The sequence below is a fragment of the Salvelinus fontinalis genome, chromosome 13 (assembly GCF_029448725.1).
Source record: "Salvelinus fontinalis isolate EN_2023a chromosome 13, ASM2944872v1, whole genome shotgun sequence".
Lineage (NCBI taxonomy): Eukaryota > Metazoa > Chordata > Actinopteri > Salmoniformes > Salmonidae > Salvelinus > Salvelinus fontinalis.
This window is the reverse complement of record NC_074677.1, coordinates 35567732-35590583: the sequence shown is the minus strand read 5'-3', so window position 1 is coordinate 35590583 and position 22852 is coordinate 35567732. Positions and strand designations below refer to the sequence as shown.

The 22852-nt window shown below is 40.2% G+C and overlaps 1 protein-coding gene across 4 annotated transcripts; it reads right to left on the bottom strand.

Moving 5' to 3' along the window:
- Positions 1-12579: 12579 nt before the first annotated feature.
- LOC129868535 (protein FAM76B) lies at positions 12580-22774 on the bottom strand. 4 transcript variants are annotated; one of them, XM_055942620.1, is made up of 10 exons: positions 22036-22774; positions 21005-21069; positions 20823-20877; positions 20567-20722; positions 20278-20465; positions 19987-20037; positions 19732-19884; positions 19355-19490; positions 18032-18133; positions 12580-14270 (listed from the first exon to the last, which is right to left on the bottom strand). In XM_055942620.1, exons 1-10 carry the CDS (start codon positions 22120-22122, stop codon positions 14181-14183), a joined length of 1083 nt encoding a protein of 360 aa, XP_055798595.1. In that variant the 5' UTR covers positions 22123-22774; the 3' UTR covers positions 12580-14180. The 4 variants fall into 4 exon arrangements, with proteins under 4 accessions (XP_055798595.1, XP_055798596.1, XP_055798597.1 ...); XM_055942621.1 differs by having other exon boundaries at positions 19732-19833; XM_055942622.1 differs by having other exon boundaries at positions 19756-19833.
- Positions 22775-22852: the final 78 nt, after the last annotated feature.

Here is a 22852-nt window from a genome sequence, read left to right as displayed (position 1 = left end):
ACAGTAGCAGTTTACCAAATAAGAAGTCAAGAAGATCAAAAAGTAGATTGTTGTTCAAAAAGTAGATTGTTGTAAGGGTGTATTATGTCCTGTGCTGGCCACATTGTCATATCCATTCTGGATTCTGAGTGGTAAAATCATAGCTGAAAAATGCCTCTATTTATGTGTATACATTTTCCCCCAAGACAGAACTGCCAAAGGGGGTGGAGTTGCAATCTACTGCAGAGTTCTGTCATGTTATCCAGGTCTGTGCCAAAACAGTTTGAGCTTCTACTTTTAAAAGTCCACCTTTCTAGAAATAAGTCTCTCACTGTTGCTGCTTGTTACAGACCACCCTCAGCCCCCAGCTGCGCCCAGGACACCATATGTGAATTAATTGCCCCCCGTTTATCTTCAGAGTTTGTACTGTTAGGTGACCTAAACTGGGATATGCTTAACACCCCAGCCGTCCTACAATCTAAGCTAGATGCCCTCAATCTCACCCAAATGATCATGGAACCTACCAGGTACAACCCCAAATCCTTCAACTCTGGCACCCTCATAGATATCATCCTGACCAACCTGTCCTTTAAATACACCTCTGCTGTCTTCAACCAGGATCTCAGCGATCACTGCCTCATTGCCTGCGTCCGTAATGGGTCCGTGGTCAAACGACCACCCCTTATCATACCACCCCTCATCATAGTCAAACGCTCCCTAAAACACTTCAGCGAGCAGGCCTTTCTAATCGTTCTGGCCCGGGTATCCTGGAAAGATATTGACCTAATTCTGTCAGTAGAGGATGCCTGGTTATTCTTTAAAAAGTCCTTTCCTCACCATCTTAAATAAGCATGCCCCATTCAAAGAATGTACAACCAGGAACAGATATAGCCCTTGGTTCACTCCAGACCTGACTGCCCTTGACCAGGACAAAAACATCCTGTGGCGTACTGCAATAGCATTGAATAGCCCCCGTGATATGCAACTTTTCAGGGAAGTTAGGAACTTATCGACAGACTCAACAGCCTTGGTTTCTCACCAACTGCCTCGCCCGGTTCACCAACTACTTCTCAGATAGAGTTCAGTGTGTTAAATCGGAGGCCTGTTGTCCGGACCTCTGGCAGTCTCTATGGTGGTGCCACAGGGTTCAATTCTCGGGTCGACTCTCTTCTCTGTGTACATCAATGATGTCGCTCTTGCGGCTGGCGATTCTCTGATCCACTTCTACGCAGACGACACCATTCTGTATACTTCTGTCCCTTCTTTGGACACTGTGTTAACTAACCATACAACTCTCCTTCCGTGGCCTACAACTGCTCTTAAATGCTAGTAAAACTAAGTGCATGCTCTTCAACTGATCGCTGCCCGCACCTGCCCGCTCGGCTAGCATCCCTACTCTGGACGGTTCTGACTTAGAATATGTGGACAACTACAAATACCTAGGTGTCTGGTTAGACTGTAAACTCTCCTCCCAGACTCACATGAAGCATCTCCAATCCAAAATTAAATCTAGAATCGGCTTCCTGTTTCACAACAAAGCATGCTTCACTCATGCTGCCAAACATACCCTCGTAAAACTGACTATCCTACCGATCCTTGACTTCGGCGATGTCATTTACAAAATAGCCTCCAACACTCTACTCAGCAAACTGGATGCAGTCTATCACAGTGCCATCGGTTTTGTCACCAAAGCCCCATATACTACCCACCACTGCAACCTGTATGCTCTTGTTGGCTGGCCCTCACTACATATTTGTCACCAAACCCACTGGCTCCAGGTCATCTATAAGTCTTTGCTAAGTAAATCCCCGTCTTAACACAGCTCACTGGTCACCATAGCAGCACCCACCTGTTAGCACTCGCTCCTGCAGGTATATTTCACTGGTCACCCCCAAAACCAATTCCTCCTTTGGCCACCTTTCCTTCCAGTTCTCTGCTGCCAATGACTGGAATGAATTGCAAAAATCACTGAAGCTGGAGACTCATATCTCCCTCACTATCTTTAAGCATCAGCTATCAAAGCAGCTTACAGATCATTGCACCTGTACATAGTCATTCTGTAAATAGCCCATCCAACTACCTCATCCCCATATTGTTATTTATTTTATTTATATATATATTTTTTTTTTTCTCCTTTGCACCCCAGTATCTCTACTTGCACATTCATCTTCTGCGCATCTATCACTCCAGTGTTTATTTGCTAAATTGTAATTATTTCACCACTACGGCCTATTTATTGCCTTACCTCCCTAATCTTACTTCATTTGCACACACTGTATATAGACTTTTCTATTGTGTTATTGACTGTACGTTTGTTTATTCCATGTGTAACTCTGTGTTGTTGTTTGTGTTACACTGCTTTGCTTTATCTTGGCCAGGTCGCAGTTGGAAATGAGAACTTGTTCTCAACTGGCCTACCTGGTTAAATAAGGTTTAAATAATTGTATTTTTATTTTATTTTTATACTGTATGTGGGAATGTCCGTCCTACATGTAGTGTTGGTACATGGAATATTCCTAAACTTTATATATCATAAATTGCTATTGCAAATAGAAGTATTATGTTCAACAACTGACTTTTTCAGATATTATTTTGACAAACACACTTTGGTGCTTACAATTCATTCTCTCTTGTCATAGATTTGGTGAGCACTGTCATCTGTGATCTTTGTGATATGACTTTCTTTAAGCACGTACTAATGAAACTGTCACTTAATTTATTTATTTTAAGTCTACAAACGCTCTACATTTATTCACTCTGTGATAGGGTTGGATCCTATATGCTACTTTTATTAATGTCCTGTAAATGGTTCAGTGCCTATAATTTAGGCTGTGTGTAGAATGGGACATAGAGGAAATTACCTCTACTACTAGATTACAGTGATAAGGAAAACAGCATACAAATTTGGCTTGTGTATTCATTTGCCTATAACTAATCAGAATTCCATTATGTTTACATAAAAAAGAGAATACTTCAAAATGAGAAGATCCTGCCATGGAAAAGACAACTGGGTGGACATAAAGTGGAAAGGAGGGGAAATAACTCACACCATGCAGCAGGACACCTTCAGCTGCGGGGTCTTTGTAATGCAGGTTTGATAGTTACACTTTCAATAATGAATGGTTAGCTGTTATGTGACAATTAGGTCAAAGGCGTTATTTTTTGGTGTAGATGGCCAAGGAAGTTGCACAGAACTTCCCCAACATCCCCTCCCAAATTGATATGGAACATTCAAAAACACATGGAGCAACTGTGAAAAGAAATGGCTGAGGATATACAAAAAATGTCTGGTATGTAATGACATTTAATTCAAAGTAAATGTACGTTTATTTTTATGTAGTTGTGTCGGACGGCCATATGTTCAGTTCATGCCTATGATTTCAGAGTTCAACAAAGCCAACAACTGCTTCATGTGTGCCACTGATAAAGAACCTGGATGTGGCCCAAAGACTGACTGGGTTAGTAACTTTATTTAACATGTTTATAATCTTTTGACAACAGTGACAGCATGTAAGACAATTTATGATATAACACAATGGATGGCGAATTCATCATTCGTCATACTGCATTGATATTTGATATTATTTATAACGTATTACGCTTTGTTTTGTTTTAGATTGAATGTTTTGCATGCCAACAGTGGTTCCATGTGCTCTAACTAGGAATGAAGATAAAAGAGTTCAACAGAGTAATGAACACAAACTGGAAGTGCTGTCTTTGTTGTTGAAAATGTATGCTATACCCCATCCAGACTGAAGAGGCTCTGAAATGTACATCAACCAGGGATAAAGAGAAAGTTAACACGGTGAAATGTTTCATACTTATTTGAAGTTGACATGTTGGAAAAGATTAAAGGTCTACAATTTCGGTTTAATTTGTCAACTTTACATTTTTATTCATTGATATACTGACCACCATTACTGTGGTTACATGTTCATTATATGTATTGACCAGCAAACCCACTGCAGCCTACATCACTAGTTCACTCTCCATCCCTGCTTTGGACAATTAATAACATGACTCTCGTACTTTGCCGTTTTCCTTTATGGTTGATATTAACGACGAAATGAGATATTATCTGTCTTTCTCCTATTGTGTACTGTTACGCTGTTAAATACTGTGGGGGAAAAAACTGGGAAAATAAGTACTTAGAACTACCATTTATTATAGATAAATATTAAAGAAAAGGGTAAACACAACACTGGACTGAACCCCTAATTGTCAAACTAATATTAATGTACAACAATATAGAAGAGACATAACTAGAGGTTATGCAATATGGGTGTATATCCCCTGCACACTTCTTAGGTGTGTAATTGACATGACCAAGGAGCTATTCATATTTAAAACTATGAAAAGTGTACGTTAAACCGCGTGATTTTACAGCACACAAACAAGAGTGTGCAATATAGAAGGGTACATTCTGTTTGAAGTCAGTAGGTCACATGACCAAAGAGCTATTGAAAAACAAAATTTAGAAAAATGTATGTAAATTCTTGTGAGATGGAAATGGACTAACTAAAGGGTGTGCAATATAGAAGGGTAGTCAGTGGACATTCTGAACCTTGTTTGAAGTCATTAGGTCACATGACCAATGAGCTATTAAAATTCAAAAATGTAAATAAATCATTTAAAATAGTGCAAGATGTAAATTGACCAAAAATAAATGTGTGCAATGTGTGTCTATGCCATCGGGTTAGCTAGAACCAGTATTGAAAGTTTTAGGAGTAATGGTTAAATAGCTATTGGAATTCGAAAAATGTGATTTGTCACTATTTTGATGGTCCCTAACTGCTGTTGGTGGACGTAAGGAAAACTACAGGCGAATATCCAACCTGAAACTGTCTTTACCTCGGTTATATCAACACACTAATCCCTCCCATTTAACAACTCTAAATCGCCTTGGCATAGTATGCATCAAGTCACCTGCCAATAAAGTTGCATACAACGTTTTAAAGGTTTATCATTTTCATCAAACACAATCAAAGTTAACATATGCCTTAGATGCCTTCAATTGCCCAATTTGTAGGCATCTTTTTTTTTAACAACGTGATGTTGCTCTCCAATGGGATACTTGAAATAACAATGTAGGTAATTAAATAATCAAAAGAAAAACATGTTCATTTATTAGCCTAGTGGTTATATGTATTTGGGCATAACATGTGAAATAGACATTACGTGAAATCACTGTTAAAGACACAAGAGGTCTCGATTATTTATGGTTTGATTTACATGTTACATATTAGACATTTAGCAGACACTCTTATCCAGTGCGATTTGAATAAGCATTGGGCTTAAGTGCCTTGCTCAATGGCACATCGTCGGATTTTCCGCCTAGTCGACTTGGGAATTCGAACCAGCGACCCTTTGGTTACTGGCCAAATGTTCTTAACCACTAGGCTATAGAAACATCAAAACGTTATTTTAACAACTCCAAAGCAATTGTTTGTGTATGGCGCAGGAACCACTGACTCGCTGTATTTTTCTATTATCAAGACACCTGCTGGTAACTTTTAACTAGTTAGGATAGCTCATGAGGTATCCTAAATACTGTATCTGCAGACTAGGTGTGACTCTTACGCTTGATCCGAAAATGTGATCGGAGGCGCGGTATGGATCATGTGAGGCAAAGCGGAGCCTCTGGAGGCACACAGAGGCCAAATTGAGCACAGTACCGCATCGCTGTGCGCCTCACATTGTGTAACAATGCAGAGGGCTCCATATAGCTCCGCATTGACATGATTGGTTGACGGTATGTGGGGCTTTACAACTTCCTTCACAGCAGCTCTGCAGGACTCCTATCAGCACAAGAAGTATGAATGCCCTGACTTCTGCAAAGGCCCAAGTAGTATGACCATTTACGATTAAAGAGGCTTCATGAATATCTTTCAGTGGTGTAAAGTACTTTAGAAAAAATACTTTAAAGTACTACGCAAGTTGTTTTTTGGGTTATCTGTACTTTTGCCAACTTATACTTCAATACTTTCCTAAAGAAAATGTTATTTTTACTCTATACATTTTCTCTGACACTCAAAAGTACTCCTTACATTTTGACAATTCACACACTTATCAAGAGAACATCCCTGGTCATCTCTACTGCCTCTGATCTGGAATACTCGTTAAACAAATGCGTTTGCAAATGATGTCTGAGTGTTGGAGTGTGCCCCTGGCTATCTGTCAATAAAAAAAGACAAGAAAATGGTGCCATCTGGTTTGCTTAATATAAGGAATTTAAAATTATTTATACTTTTCCTTTTGATACTTAAGTACATTTTAGCGATTCCATTTACTTTTGATACTTAAGTATATTTAAAACCAAATACTTTCAGGCTTTCACTCAAGTAGTATTTTACTGGGTAACGCAGTTTTACTTGAGTAATTTTCTATTAAGGTATCTTTACTTTTTCTCAAGTATGACAATTGAGTGCTTTTTCCACCACTGCTAGCTTTTATTATAGTAGTAAAATGTCTCTATTCTCAGCACTAATTTTCTACTCTGAGACACTGTGGATACTGAATGGTTTAATTAATGATCATGAAAACAATGTAAACCGCATGCCATGACCGTCTGCCACCAGATCTGAGCACAACTGAACACTTATGGGAGATTCTGGAGCGGTGCCCGGGACAGCATTTTCCACCACCATCAACAAAACACCAAACTATGGAATTTCTTGTGGAACAATTGTGTCTCATTCCTCCAATAGAGTATTACCTAGACAGTACAGGCTTCCACAGTTTTACAATGGAGTGTACCTTGTATCTGTACTTACCCTCCAGAAATGAAACATCCAGATTATTTCTATCTTTTCCTCAAGACTCAAATATAAACCCGTCTGGTGTTTAAGATGTGTGCTACACTATATAACCCCTCTATACGGTCAACACTGCTGTGTGTCTAATATAATCCCTCTGGCATTGAATCTAGTTTGTGCCTTCGTGTCCTTTTACCCTGTCACTATACACATGTGCTTCTCCATTTGATTCAAAAAGGTTGGTATTATCTGTCCACCTTTCTTCCAGTTCCTTTGTAGCTGATTTACTTTCCTGGCTGTGGCTAAAGCAACAGACTGATTCCCAGTCCCCTTTAACTAGGTGTTCTGAGGTTATATGGAAATGGCTTGGCTATATTGCAATTCGCGTGTATGCATTTTACAATCTGCCCCACAGATATGTAGTACAGTGACCATACCTAACTGCTGATTAAGATATCTTTTTAAACCAACAGAATCTTTTTTTCCCATTGCTTGACAGTGACACAGACAGGAAGTTCAGATTGGTTGCAGTTCTTATTATACCTCAGTGGCCAGTCCCCAAAGAGAGCCTGTGACTCGACTTCCGCTTTTGGATGTTAACAAGGAGACACTCCATCTTAACTCCTACTCCATATTTACTGGATTGGTTGAACAGTGCAGAAGAGAACCTCCCCTGACAGGCTCTCTTGTTCAAGCTGTGTTTAGAATCTTCCAAAACATTATGGCTTTTGTCAACGTGATTATGTGAATTCCTTGCCAGTAATTATCTTATTATTCTTACATTATTAGAAGGCTGAAAGAGAAAATAGTGTATGATCTAATCAACAGTAAATTGCACAACCACCATTGTAAAAGTGTGAAATGACACAGGTGGAACTCTTTCCATGAAGGGGGGATTTCTGGAATTGTAAAGGGCATTATAAAACAGCATCTAAAACCATAAATGTGGGACCACATATATTGATCGGGTCTAAGTCATATATAAATATACTTTACATAAAATGTAACTTATTTATTTTAAGACGCACAAAGAAAAAAAACAGACCTCCTAAAATCCCACGTATTGAGATGATATTATCATGTTCATCACAGAATGTGCCATTGACATCACCAATAAACTCTGACAGGAAGAATAGGAAAGACGAGAGAAGAGATAACCATCCATAGAGATAATACTACCTCATACAAGAGAACCCAGGTGCAAACCGTTATGCATTGTTCCACATTCATACTTGCATTGACCAACATTCTGGGCTGTTGACCCTTATTTCAGCCCAGCTGACCCTCCTGAAGCCTTCATGTCCTTCAACCGGGCAAATAACAGATTAAAACACACTGTTTTGCAATGAAGGTCTACAGTAGCCTCAACACTCTGTAGGGTAGCACCATGTTGTAGCCAGAGGACAGCTAGTTTCTGTCCTCCTCTGGGTACATTGACTTCAATACAAAACCTAGGAGGTCTGTGGTTCTCACCCCCTTCCATAGACTTAACCAGTAATTAGGACAACTTCCAGAGGATGTCCTCCAACTTATCAGAGCTTTTGAAGCATGAACTGACATGTTGTTCACCCAATCAAAGAATCAGAGAATGAATCTAGTACTGAAAGCATAAGCTACAGCTAGCTAGCACTGAAGTGCATCAAATGTGATGAGTAGTTGACTCAGAGAGACAAAAACAATAGTTACAGTTTCATTTCTTAAAATGAGGTGCAAGAGAAAGAGAGATAGCTAGATTTTGTTGTATTTTTTTCACTTTCACTTACTTAGCTAGCAAATGCATCTAGTGCAGGAGGTTGGTGGTACCTTAAATGGAATGGTATCAAATACATGGTTTCCCTATGTTTGATGCCATTCCATTTGCTCCGATCCAGCCATTATTATGAAAAGTCCTCCCCTCAGCAGCCTCCACTCACATCTAGCTAGTTTAGCCTACTCAAACACCGAGCTCAAACAGAGAGGGATGCTATGTTAGCTAGCTGGCTGTGGATCTTCAACACTGGAACTCTTTTAAGTCAAGGTAAGCTTTTTGTTTTATTAATTTATTAACACCGGGGGCGGGGGTTTAACTACTAAACCGCTTGCTGACTGTACACTGTACTGCGTGATTGTAGCAGGTTTACTAATGCATTAATTCTATTAGCTATGTTGATTATGACTTTAGCTAATATGGTGACAACGATGTAGTCTGTGTGTAGCGGTTATAGGTTATGATATGAAGGTTTGGCTTGGAAAGGTTTTTTCGCCTGGTCACAGACATCTGATGTGGTGCACTGAAGTCCACAAGCAATGGGAAAAGGTCAGAGGAGGAGAATGCGTAGATGCAAAAAGGAATTATACAACAATCAAAGGGATCATGCTGTTTGTATGTGGCTGCTATGAAACTGTTTGCATGTGATCAGGGATCACACGCAACAGAACAAAATGGGGATAAACATACTTGAATTTGTCCACTAGAAACTCTAGTTTGCAACTGTTGGACTAATGACTTGCCTAGATCAGCTAGATGCAGGCAAGAGCGTGCAAGACGGTATTAAATGTGTCAATGTCTGTCACCTTGATTACACAAATTTCTCTCGACCTGTTCACCTACGTTGTAAACGTTCATTCAAAAGCTAGGTTGTAGCAACCTCATGATGGGGTATAGGGAACATTTGAGAATCAAGTAGTAGCCTAAACTAATCAATGTTACATTGAACTGGGGGAATGGAATATGAATGACAGTCATTCAATATGCTGTAAGAGAAATAAGGCCATACTCGTAAAAAAAAAATCATCCTCGCTCATCTTAAGGGCTAGGCCCCTTTTTTCTCAATTTCCGCCTGAATGACATGCCTGAAGTAAACTGCCTGTAACTCAGGACCTGATATGCATATAATTGGTACCATTGGAAAGAAAACACTTTGAAGTTTATAGAAATGTTAAAATAATGTAGGAGAATATAACACAATAGATATGGTAGGAGAAAATCCAAAGAAAAACCAACCAGAATTATTTTTGAGAGACCATCCTCTTAGAAATGCAAGAGAAAGGTCATATTGTAAATTCTCCCTTGATGCAGTTCCTATAGCTTCCACAGGGTGTCAGCAGTCTATGTTCAAGGTTTCAGGCTTGTAACTTCATAAACGAATAAGAAATAACAGTTTTAGTAGAAGGACACAGTCTTGGAAATCCGTGTTTGCGCGTGCCCTGAAGAAATTACGCACTAGCTAAAATCGGTTTCCTATTGAACATACTTCCGGAAGAAATATTATAGTTTGATTACCTTTTATGGTATCTGCTGAGTAAGTAGAAATGTATTTTCACTTGTTGAAACCAAGTTTAGGGGTAGATTTTTGGATTCCTTTCTCTGCAAGTTGAACGTGTGGATTACTCAAATCGATGGCGCCAACTAGACAGACTTTATGGGATATAAAGAAGGATTTTATCTAACAAAACAACACTACATGTTATAACTGGGACCCTTTGGATGACAAATCAGAGGATGATATTCAAAAAGTTAATATTTAATCTTTATATGTGAATGGATGAAACCCGAGCCGGTGAAAAAATATTTTGATGTGGGGCGCCGTCCTCAAACCATTTTCGCTGTAATAGCTACTGTAAATCGGAGAGTGCAATTAGATTAACAAGAATTTAAGCTTTCAGCCAATATAAGACACTTATATGTACCTAAATGTTTAAAAACCATAATATTTATTTGAATTTATTTGAATTGCGAGCCCTCCAGTTACACTGGAAGTTGTCCCGCTAGCAGGACCCCAATCCGTACTAAATGGCACCGACCACCACTGGTTTGCACATACCATTTAGAACACCAACTCATTCAAGCGTTTTATTTTTTACTATTTTCTACATTGTAGAATAATAGTGAAGACATCAAAACTATGAAATAACACATATGGAATGTAGTTACCAAAAGTGTTAAATCAAAATATGTTACTTTTGAGATTCTTCAAATAGCCACACTTTGCCTTGATGACAGCTTTGCACACTCTTGGCATTCTCTCAACCAGCTCCATGAGGTAGTCACCTGGAATGCATTTCAGTTAACAGGTGTGCCTTAAAAGTTAATTTGTGGAATTTCTTTCCTTCTTAATGCGTTTGAGCCAATCAGTTGTGTTGTGAAAAGGTAGGTGGGTATAATGAAGATGGTCTTTTAAAAAATAAGGCTAAGTCCATATTATGGTAAGAACAGCTCAAATAAGCAAACAAACGACAGTCCATCATTATTTTAAAACATGAAGGTCAGTCAATATGGAAAATTTCAAGAACTTTGAAAGTGTCTTCAAGTGCAGTCACAAAAACCATCAAGCGCTATGATGAAACTGGCTCTCATGAGGACCGCCACAGAAATGGAAGACCCAGAGTTACCTCTGCTGCAGAGGATATGTTCATTAGAGTTACCAGCCTCAGAAATTGCAGCCCAAATAAATGCTTCAGAGTTCAAGTAACAGACACATCTCAAAATCAACTGTTCGTGGTCGAATTGCTGCAAAGAAACCACTACTAATAGGACACCAATAAGAAGAGACTTGCTTGGGCAAAATAACACGAGCAATGGACATTAGTTTGGTGGAAATCTGCCCTTTGGTCTGTAGTCCAAATTGGAGATTTTTGGTTCCACCCGCTGTTTCTTTGTGTAACGCAGAGTAGGTGAACGGATGATCTCCATATGTGTGGTTCCCACCATGAAGCATGGAGTTGGTGTGATGGTGCTTTGCTGGTGACACTGTTGATGAATTACTTAGAATTCAAGCACACTTAACCAACATGGCTACCACAGCCTTCTGAGCTATACGCCATCACATCTGGTTTGCGCTTAGTGGGACTATCATTTGTTCTTCAACAGGACAATAACCCAACACACCTCCAGGCTGTGTATGGGCTATTTGACCAAGGAGAGTGATGGAGTGCTGCATCAGATGACCTGGCCTTCACAATCAAACCACCTCAACCCAATTGAGATAGTTTGGGATGAGTTGGACCGCAGAGTGAAGGAAAAGCAGCCAACAAGTGCTCAGCATATGTGGGAACTCCTTCAAGACTGTTGGAAAAGCATGTCAGGTGAAGCTGGTTGATAGAATACCAAGTGTGCAAACTGTCAAGGCAAAGGGTGGCTACTTTGAAAATTCTCACATATATTTTGATTTGTTTAACACTTTTTGGGTTACTACATAATTCCATGTTATTTCATAGTTTTGATGTCTTCACTATTATTCTACAATGTAGAAAATAGTACAAATCTAGAAAAACCCTTGAATGAGTAGGTGTCCAAACTTTTGACTGGTACTGTACACAAACGTGACCTAAGACTTGACTGAAACAGGAACCAACTTTGCCGCCATTCATGTTTAGTGGATATATACACATTAATGTGATATGAAATACTCACTAATTGATTGCACAACATACACACATTTGATTTCAGTTTGAACGTGATATGGGGGTTAGAGGCATGTTTATTCCGACATTCTAAAGAAAACAACATTGCCATGTTGATCTGACCCTTGCTGTTGGAATACCAGTGTCTGACGCTCGGCTGTCGCAGATGCACCGCCACCGACATTTGTCTAGTCAGATGCTTCAACCTTACCACTCAAACAAGCCCTTTGAGTCAGCATGTCAGATCATATAGAGTAAAGCAAATTAACGAGTGCTACCTAGTGGTCAAACATGGAATAGCCATTGACAAAGAACCCAACTCTGGTGGAAGAGGAAAAAGTACAGGCAAAATCCAGGCTAGAATGGGGTTTGTGTGGGGTTGACACTATTATAAGAGATTACTACAAAGGCCCAATAGTAGAGCCACTCCTTGAGATAATGGTAGTAAAATAAAAACACAACATATGTTTAACCAGATTTAATATTTTTGAAACAATGGGTTTGGAAAAGTACAAAAGTGATCAGTACGCCACAGTATGAAACCAGCTCAGTTTGGTGCAGAGCTGAAACGGTACGTTCCTTTAAAAAGCGTATTCTACAGATGTATTTATATCATTAACCAGCCTTACCTGACACACACACACTCACTAAAACCGATACAAGTTACACATTTTAAATACATAGGCTGATCCCTGTAATACCTTTACACTTATTTAAAAAAGGCTGAAAAAGTACATTACAGCAGGGGTTCTCAACTTTTTGGGGCCGGGGACTCTTGTCATAGCAAATTCATCAGGGACCCCCTCTTAACCAGAACACAACTCGAGTGAGAAGTAGCAGCATACAAGCTAATACCCTACAAGCTAATGTCCTGCAATTCTACACATTTTACTGAGGCAGAGAACTTTAATTACAGTGCATTTATGTTCTGCATTTTCTTGGGTGAGAAGTAACGAGTTGAAAAATAGATCACTGGTGGAGTACTGTGGATACCAATATCCCTGTGAGCCTCCCAAGGCCATTCTGCCCAGAGTTAACAAACCGTAGATTAATATTACATTTTATAATACCCTCTAAACTTAATCCACGGATCCCGTCACCAAACCTAATTTAATAATTAATCTGTTAGTAATATTAATGATTTTTTTAAATTAAATTTAAAACAAAAACTGTTATTTTGAGATCTGGCCGCAGAACTCCTGCATTACCACCCCAGGGGCCCCGTGAACCCCAATTTGAGAAACCCTACATTATAGTACAGGAGACCACAATGCTAACCTGTATATGTCAGTAAGTCATGCAGTATTACAAATCGTTCCACTACAGAAGAACAGCAAAGCACTACAGCTGTCACACAGTGAGAAAGAGGGCAGCCGTGAAGTGTCTCTACAAAACAAAGTTTAAAAATCTCTCAGAGTTGATGGTTTTTGGACTTTAACATCTAGAGAGAGCTCTGCTGCTGTCAGTCACCCTTTTGACATTTGCATACATAGGAAGTTGAGAAGGGTCTCCAATAAGAGGAGGTTCTCTTCCATAATTACGTCCATTTAGAAAAATATAATTAATATGTTACGAGAAAGTTGCTGTTGAAGAAAACAATTCTCCCAAATCTGGGAAACGCTCTGAGTATGTGGTGAGAAAAAGACCAAAAGCTACAAAATTTAATTGAATAAATAAAATTGCATGACATCCGTAAAAATCAAGTGGGATCTGTGATGTTGACAGAATCGTATCCACCTTGCGCAAAACATGCTGCTGGACCCGGGCAGTGTTAACGAGGCTCTCTCCTCACCCACAGTCACATCACATCCAGTGGCAGAGTAAAACTCAGGGTTAGAACATTAAAAACATGTTGAAATTGAGGATGCGTCCTTATTTTCATGTCAACATGAAAGAGGATTTCCATGTATAGCATGGTCACCTGTTTTCCAACCAATAACATAACTGAAAAGATCAAAATGATTGAGAAAACACAGGAAGGAGGGAGGGAAAGGTAGAATGGCATCAGGCTTTCACAGTGTTAAAACAAAGAAGCCACTGAGCCGTGGTTGGGTGGGCTTGTCGTTACGGTAACAGTAGTGAACTCCCTGTCCTGTCAAACTTCTTGCCCTTTGAGAGGGCGGCCACTTGTTTCAGCAGCTCCCGGTTTTTAGCCTGTGGTAAAAGAAAATAAGTGAGTATGTGACCATCTATGTTTAATGAAAGCCTTTACCACAAGCTAGGAGCGCTTGATTATAGTGCCTTCAGAAAGTATTCACACCCCTCGACTTTCTCCACATTTATGTTGTGTTACAGCCCGATTTATTTTATTTTTTAAATTTAGTCTTTAGTCAAAAAGTATTCAACTCTTTTGCTATGGCAAAAATGTGCTTAACAAGTCACATGGGCTCACTGTGTGCAATATGTGTTTCACATTTTTATTAAATGACTACTAATCTCTGTACACCACCAGAGCATGTGAGGGGAGTTGAGCAGTTGGAAATCCCACTCATTGGAGTGGTGCACCACTCCGGTGCTCCATGTCTTTCCCTACCGCTCCGCTAAAAACCACTCCGCGCTCACAGAAAAACAAACTGCCGCTCCAAATTCACTCCATTCAAATCACAATTTAACCAACACCCATCTATTTTTGTGACTACCTAGATCTACCAATTGGTTTGTAAGTATTGAAACCAAACCATATGGATTTTAATGAAAAGCATTTGAATAAATATGAAAAGGTGAATGAAAAGAAGCTAACATTTCAAATAGACTAAATGTCATATTAAACAGCATATAAACACTAAATAGGCCAGTAGCCAGACAGGGAGCCTAATAAGGAACTAAAATGAATTTTTTAAAGCCATATTATTTCAAAGCTATAGCCTACAAAGAAATACATTGTGAAGCATTTGCGAGTGCGACATAATAGGCTAGTAGGGACAAACATTTTGTTGTATTAAATAATCAATCTATAAATTGTGCATATAGGCTGTGACTTACTTAGAATGAAATAAAAAATCTTATTAGAAACAAGTTACGCCAGTCTGTGGCTTCAGGCTCATGTGATGACTGGAGAGCCGGCCAGCAGCTGAGAGTATCCTCTCCACACTTTCAGAGCCACTGGGGATGCTAAACACCCTTTGGCCACTCTTGCCAGGCTGGACAGAGATGCAGAGTTTTTTTCTGGAATATGCCACGTTCAATTATGGCCTATTGCATAGATAATAGAACGCAAAGTTTAAGAGATCTGATTTTTAGGTAATAAATACTTTGCTACAATTACAGTTATTTATCAACCTCGTTCGTTTCTTTTAGCATGTGTACGTAGTTAGTACACCATCATGCTTTCGGGATACGTGTCTTTTCAGATTCCACATGGATTCTTTAGTTGTGGACACTACATCACCACACTCCCTCTCTTGGTCCTCATCTTTGTAAGTCACCTTGACTTTACACCAGTGTGTTTTATCAGTTTCTTTATGAAAATATTTAGTGAACTCCATGACAGTAGCTAAAGCAAGGGGCTATAGCAGCACAGAAGAAGACTACAAATGCATGTTAGGCCAGCCATGTCCTGAGTTCGTGAAGTGAGCGCTACTGGAGCGGGCGAGAGGGCCGACACTCTAGCCTTTGCTCCACTCCGCTTACATACTCTGTATCCTACACATACAATAATCTGTAAGATCCCTCAGTCGGGCAGTGAATTTCAACCACAAAGACCAGTGAGGTTTTCCAATGTCTCAAATAAGGGTAGATGGGTAAAAATTAAAAAGCTGACATTTGAATATCCCTTTAAGCATGGTGAAGTAATTAATTACACTTTAGATGGTGTATCAATACACTAAGGCACTATAAAGATACAGGCATCCTTCCTAACTCAGTTGTCGGAGAGGAATTAAACCGTTCAGGGATATCACCATGACAGTTACCGAGTTTAAATGGCTGTGATGGGAGGAAACTGAGGATGGACCAACATTGTAGTTATTACTCCACAATAGTAACCTAATTGACAGCATAAAAAGGTGGACGCCTGTGAAGAATTTTTTTCTCTTTCAAAACATGCATCCTGTTTACAACAAGTCACTAAAGTAATATTGCAAAAAATGTGGCAAAGCAATTCAGTTTTTGTCCTGAATATAAAGTAATGTTTGGGGCAAATCCATTTTTATTTATTTACATTTTTTATTGAACCTTTATTTAACTAGGCACGTCAGTTAAAAACAAATTCTTATTTACAATGACGGCCTACTCCGGCAAAACCTGGACGAGGCTGGGCCCAATCATGCGCCACCCTATGGGACTCCCAATCACAGCCGGATGTGATACAGCCTGGATTCGAACCAGGGACTGTAGGGACACCTCTTGTACTGAGATGCAGTGCCTTAGACCACTGCACCACTCGGGATAGCGCCATAGTATTATTGGAGACCTGGATAACTTAATTTCTGTCAATTTTTTTGTGGTACATTTAGAATGAAAAGTTAAGATTGTAAATGTGGTGGGTGCTCCTGGGTGGGTGGTAGGATGGGAGGTAGGGGCTACAATCAAATGTGATAAACTTTTCCAATCTTTCCTCTCTGTCTAGCCTATGTGAAAGTGTTTTCTGGTCAGAAAGAACAGTGGTCATGATGAAGCTGTATGCCACGAAGGTGCTATCGTCTTTGACATTGTCTTAATATAACACATTACCGAGTACCACTCTCTATATTTTTAAGCATAGTGGTGGCTGGATCATGTTATAGGTGTGCTTGTAATCATTAAGGACTGGGGAGTTTCAGGAAAACATTTTTACAGAATGGAGGTAAGCACAGGCAAAATCCTAGAGGAAAACCTGGTTTAGTCTGCTTTGCACCAGACACTGGGAGATGAATTCACCTTTCAGAAGGACAAAAACCTAAAACACAACGCCAAATTCTACACGAGTTGCTTACCCAGAAGACTGAGTGGCCGAGTAATAGTTTTGACTTAAATCTGCGGCAAGAACTGAAAATGGTTGTCTAGCAATAATCAACAACCAATTTAACAGAGCTTGTAGAATATGGGGAGGGGAAAAAAGAAAAAAAAAGGGCAAATGTTGCACAATCCAGGTCTGCAAACTCTTACAGACTTACCCAGAGACTCAAAGCTATAATTGCTGCCAAAGGTGCTTTTACAAAGTATTGACTCAGGGGTATGAATAATTATGAAGAAACATGTTTTCACTTTGTCATTATGGGGTAATTGCGTGTCGAAAATCTATGTAATCCATTTTGAATTCAGGCTGTAACAACAAAATGTGGAATAAGGGGTATGAATACTATCTGAAGGAATGGTTCATCCTACTGTGTCTAACTTGTTGGGAAGTTGTTTAAATCCCATGTGCTTGAGAAGCAACAGGTCAACATATGAGGTCCTCCCACGACAACTCAGGAAAGCATGCAGTTTATTAGGCTACAGATGAAATAAGATGAACTTCACAGGGTGGTGAAAGTGCACGGTGATGAGCTTGATGCTCCTCTCCAATAAATGTCAAGGGTCTTATTCTTTGACTAATAAAAATGATCTTGCCTGCATTGTATCTGCAAACTGTTGGCTAGAGTGCACATGCCAATACCAGAGTGGGCACATTCACTATAGAGTGCAAAATGTTGAGAGAGAAAACGATCAGTAGAGTTAAAAATGCAATGGAAACCCATTTAACTTGTATTTTTAATCGGTACATGGGAATTTAAACGCAAAAGGTATTTTTATGTGCACTACGTCATCACGCACAGCCTTTTAGACCAACAAGTCAATTTGATGGAAACATTTCGGATGGGAAATTGTGCGTATTATTGTTATGCAGATTTTAGAATATTCACATGAAACTGTGTTGCCAATTGGATGGAAACCTAGCTAGGTGCCCACAAGATGTCTGGGATTTTTTCATGTCTGTATGGTAATTTTTACTCTACCTGTTGCTGTTCCATGGCCTCTTTGTGCGCCTTCTCCATGTTGTTCATCTTTACCCTCATGTTGGATTCCTGGTACTGGAAGTCTGCCTTGAGTTCTGTGAGCTGGAAGTACAAAACAAAGAGACAATCTGGTGAATACAACCAAAAGTCACATTGAACATAGCAAAACGGATAGTTTGTCAAATCAAATCGTATGTCACATGTGCCGAACACGACAGGTGTAGTAGACCTTACTGTGAAATGCTTACTGACAAACCCTTAACTCTTTTTTCTTAACTGCGTTGTTGGTTAAGAAAATATTTACTAAATAAACTAAAGTAACAATAACGAGGCAATATGAGTCAATGTGCGGGGGTACAGGTTAGTCATGGTAATTTCAACATGTAGGTTGACTATGCATAGATAATAAACAGTGAGTAACAGCAGTGTAAACGCAAATAGTCAGAGTGGCCATTTGAATAATTGTTCAGCAGTCTTATGACTTGGGGGTAGAAGCTGTTAAGGAGCCTTTTGGTCCTAGACTTGACGCTCCAGAACCGCTTGCCGTGCGGTAGCAGAGACAACGGTCTATGACTTGGGTGGCTGGAGTCTGACAATTTTGAGGCCTTCCTCTGACACCGCCTAGTATATAGGTCCTGGATGGCAGGAAGCTTGGCCCCAGCGATGTACTGGGCCATACGTACTACCCTCTGTAGCACCTTACGGTCAAATGCCAAGCAGTTGCCATACCAGGCAGTGATGCAACGGGTCAGGATACTCTCGATGGTGCAGCTGTAGAACTTTTTGAGGATCCATGCCAAATCTTTTCTCCTGAGGGGGAATAGGCGTTGTCATGCCCTCTTCACAACTGTCTTGGTACAATGATAGTTTGTTGGTGATGTGGACACCAAGGAACTTGAAGCTCTCGACCCACTCCACTACAGCTCCGTTGATGCGAATGGGGGCGTGTTCGGCCCTCCTTTTCCTGTAGTCCATGATCGGCTCCTTTGTCTTGCTCACATTGAGGGAGAGGTTGTTGTCCTGGCACCACACTGCCTGGTCTTGGACCTCCTCCCTATAGGCTGTCTCATCATTGTCAGTGATCAGGCCTACCACTGTTGTGTCATCAGCAAACTTAATGATGTTGGAGTCATGCTTGACCACGCAGTCGTGGGTGAACAGGAGGTACAGGAGGGGACTAAGCACGCACCTCTGAGGGTTCCCCGTGTTGAGGAACAGCGTGGCAGATGTGTTGTTGCCTACCATTACCACCTAGGAGCAGCCAGTCTCAGCAGTGGTCGTTTAGGGGCATGAATTACTGTGAAGATACAATTAGGTGTGTACCTTTCGGTCCTTCTCCAGTATTGTCTGATCCCTCTGTTGAAGCATTCTCTTTAATGACATCACTTCTTCTTTCAGCTGACTGATCAGAATGAAGTTGTCCGTTCCTCCAGAATCCATAGATTGGGTAATGGAACTACTGATGGGAGAGAGGACAAAGAACAGGGAAGAAAAGTTAAGATGTTAGAAGAAGGAAAGTACCTTAACTCAGATCTTTCACACTGACCCACTTTGTACCATTCCCTGCTCCAACACACCTTGATGGCATCTATCACAGAGATGTGTGTTAGAACAATGAAGGTCAAAAAAGTGTCAGTAGGAACCTACTGGATGTTTTCCATGTTTACTTCAAAAGTTAGAGCTGGCTTGTAACTCCTTACATGTGATTGAAACTCCTCTCGTACCTGTCCCCGTTGGATGGCTTCACCTCCAGTTTTGGCTTCTTCTTTGGGGTCTCCTTCTGGATCGAAGACGATTTATGGCTGAGGGGAGAACCCAGACACAACTTTAGCCACTGAGGCTCTCCATCAGACCTGTGAAGTGTCCCAGAGTATGCCATAGCTGTATAACTAGGCAAATATACTTGTCATAACAGTCAATCAAGACTGGGGGGGTGGGGGGAATACACATCTTACCTCTGCTTCCACAGTCCCTGCTCCTGCTCTGGACTTAGGCTCCCACTGAGTCTACAAAAAGACAACAAAGAACAAACACCAAGTTATCAGATTTTTTCCCTTCCAACATGTTCCTTCAAATATCTGACACATGCATCATTACTCAGAGACCACAACATCACTCCAAAAAGTGCCCGTTCAGCACAATATATATACAGTATTGTGACAGAGTAGAGACCTGCAGAAGATCCGCATCACAGAGGAAGTAATGGTCTAACAGTTAGAGGATAGGGCTGTGGCACAATGGCCTACTTATGTGAGCTGCTGTGTCTGTGCTGCTGGTGGTGTTGATGATGATGCTGCTGTCTGGAGTGGTGGTCCTTCTCATTGAGCGAGGAGTTAGAGTGGGAGGAGCTGAAGCCTTTCCTTTGCTCCTTGGTCTTCTGCAGCACACGGCGGTAGGACAGAGTGCATAGCCAGCACAGCAGCTTCCCATCCACCTGACAACACACACAGGACAGTGGAACATGGTAAATACGCAACCCCATGAGTGCTGGACAAAGTGTGTTAGGGTATCAATGCAGCGGGTGTGCGTGCCTACCTTCCTCCTACCCTCTTCCTTGCGGTCAAATGCACACTGTTGTTTGCACTGCTCACAGGTCTGTGGAGGTCCATACTTCTTCTCTGAGTTAGTGCAACGCTGACACTTTGTTCCGATGAAAGCAGCAATGATGTTACAATACTGGCAGGGTTTAGGCTGAGTGGGGAACAGAAGAAGATTTGGCAAACATAACCATAACGAGGTCAATACATGCTGTAAAATTATAACAGAGGCGTCAATTCAAGTCAAAACTTACCGTCCCAAACTGCTTTACATTCTGGGCACATTTCTTGCAAATTGTATTTGTTTTGCTGGAATAGAGAATGTGAAAAAGAAAATCGCATCAACATCCTGGAACCAATGTTATCACTATATTACATGGTGATGCCTTTGGAATAACAATACCATGCACAGTAAAGGTGATGGCGCAAAACTCACCTCTCCTGCTGAAACTCTGATCTGCAGTACGTACACTTGACGATGGGATGAGCGATGCGACACTCCTGTTGACACAAGAAACAAAGCATTTGAGGGATTCATCTGTTGGAGTTTATTCAGCCCTTTCAAGTCCATTTGCTTAAAAATAAATGCAAACCGATACAATGTAGGACATAACATTTTAAGAATTCACTGAACTCTAAATCATGAGTTTGGTTTGTCTCAAATGTCAAAACCCCTTTGTATGGCGTTATTTAGTGTTATGCATTTGTTTACAATAATTAACCATGCATGGAATAGTGTTCTTACCTTTTATTCAGACACAGGTTTTCAAGCCTTCTACAGTATGTGTGTGGTGTGCTTATTATGGCAAGGTGAAATATGCATTTCCAACGCACCAGCATGAATAGAAAAATGTGATCATTTGCAACGAATTATAACTTGATTTTTGCCCATTGCATGAAGAATTTATGTGGAACATAGCCTACACTACTGGCCGAAGAGGGATGCTACACTGAGCCCCTAGAATTCAATTTTGTAGCTGCCGGTAGGTTAAAGACACCGACGCCGTGGCTAAATTGATGATAAATTATACGTATTTGTAAAGGGAATGAAGTGTAAACAAATGCTAAATGAACAGGTCATGGGAGGCGTAATGTGAAAAGATCTAGCTAGCTAGTTAACCAATGTTCATCTGACGTTATTTTGTCTGCTACACCCAGCAGACACTGCATGAATAGAAAAAACATTTCTCGAATAAATTATATCGTCCTGCGTGTGACATTATCTAACAAGGTGGCCATTTGCGTCCCAGACAGGTTGCAAGGATAATAGTTAGTTGTTACATAATCTATCATCAAAGCCATCGCTTGCGATAAGTGCTGAATGTGGCCAGAGACCTTATAATTAAACATCTAGGGAGCAGTCGAAATGCATATGAGCCTGTAGCAGTTGCTTTGTAATCTATTCATATTGCAAAATGTGGTGCTAGTTAACTAGCTAACTATCACCCAAACACTTCCAGTCCAAACCTTGCACAGTTGCTGTCCCTGCGACAGTTCTTCGAAAGGATACCGCTGGTTACACTTCGTACACGCGTACAGGGCCGATGTTGCCATTATCACCAAGATCAAGAAAGAGTGAAAGATAAAAACAAATAGAGTGAAATAGCTAGTCACCCAGACAATGTGTTGTCAAACAATTTCCTGGTAGCTAACGTTAGCTAACTAAGCCTGTAGCTAGCCAATAATAGCTAAGCTAATGCTAAATAAATAGCTAAATATTCTTAAATATCTATCATCTCTCTCTGCTGTCTAGCTAACATAAGTTACTTGACATAGGTAGTCAAAAATACTGATCTAGCATCCGCAAAATAGATAAACAAGAGTAAAATGTCAATCTTTTTTTCCGCTGTTCTTAGCTAGCTATTCCTATTTTCCCTTTCTCTTTTTTGTATCCGCAGCGTCGTCATTCAAACCGGATGCGGCCAACTACAGAAGAAAGAAAAAGAAGCCAATCATGACATATCATTAGTGCGCGGGACTTTGTATTTTGAAACACAGAAGCCAATCACAGTGCAAAACAACACAGCGATTAGGTTCCATTAAGCTGCCTCAATTTGTATCACTGTGATAAGAGGAATATGGAAACAAAGTAACTAGAATGTACATGTGCAGTGTTACTGTTAAATATTTTAATTATAAAAGCTAGCTACATGTAATTAAATGTCACTGTCAGGTGGCTGGGGATAAAAGAGAACAATATATTCATACCATTTTGTACATTGTCAGAGTCATTCTGAAAATATTAGGCAATGCAATGGTACTATGAATTCTCATGAAGATTGTG

Excerpts from the sequence above, each read along its gene's own strand:
- LOC129868535 (XM_055942620.1), bottom strand. The coding sequence starts at position 22,122 with ATGGCAACATCGGCCCTGTACGCGTGTACGAAGTGTAACCAGCGGTAT. Across the intron at positions 20,878-21,004 it reads TCAGAGTTTCAGCAGGAGAG|CAAAACAAATACAATTTGCA; the intron begins GTGAGTTTTGCG and ends TCTCTATTCCAG. Across the intron at positions 19,491-19,731 it reads GAGAGGAGTTTCAATCACAT|TAGTTCCATTACCCAATCTA; the intron begins GTAAGGAGTTAC and ends CTCTCCCATCAG.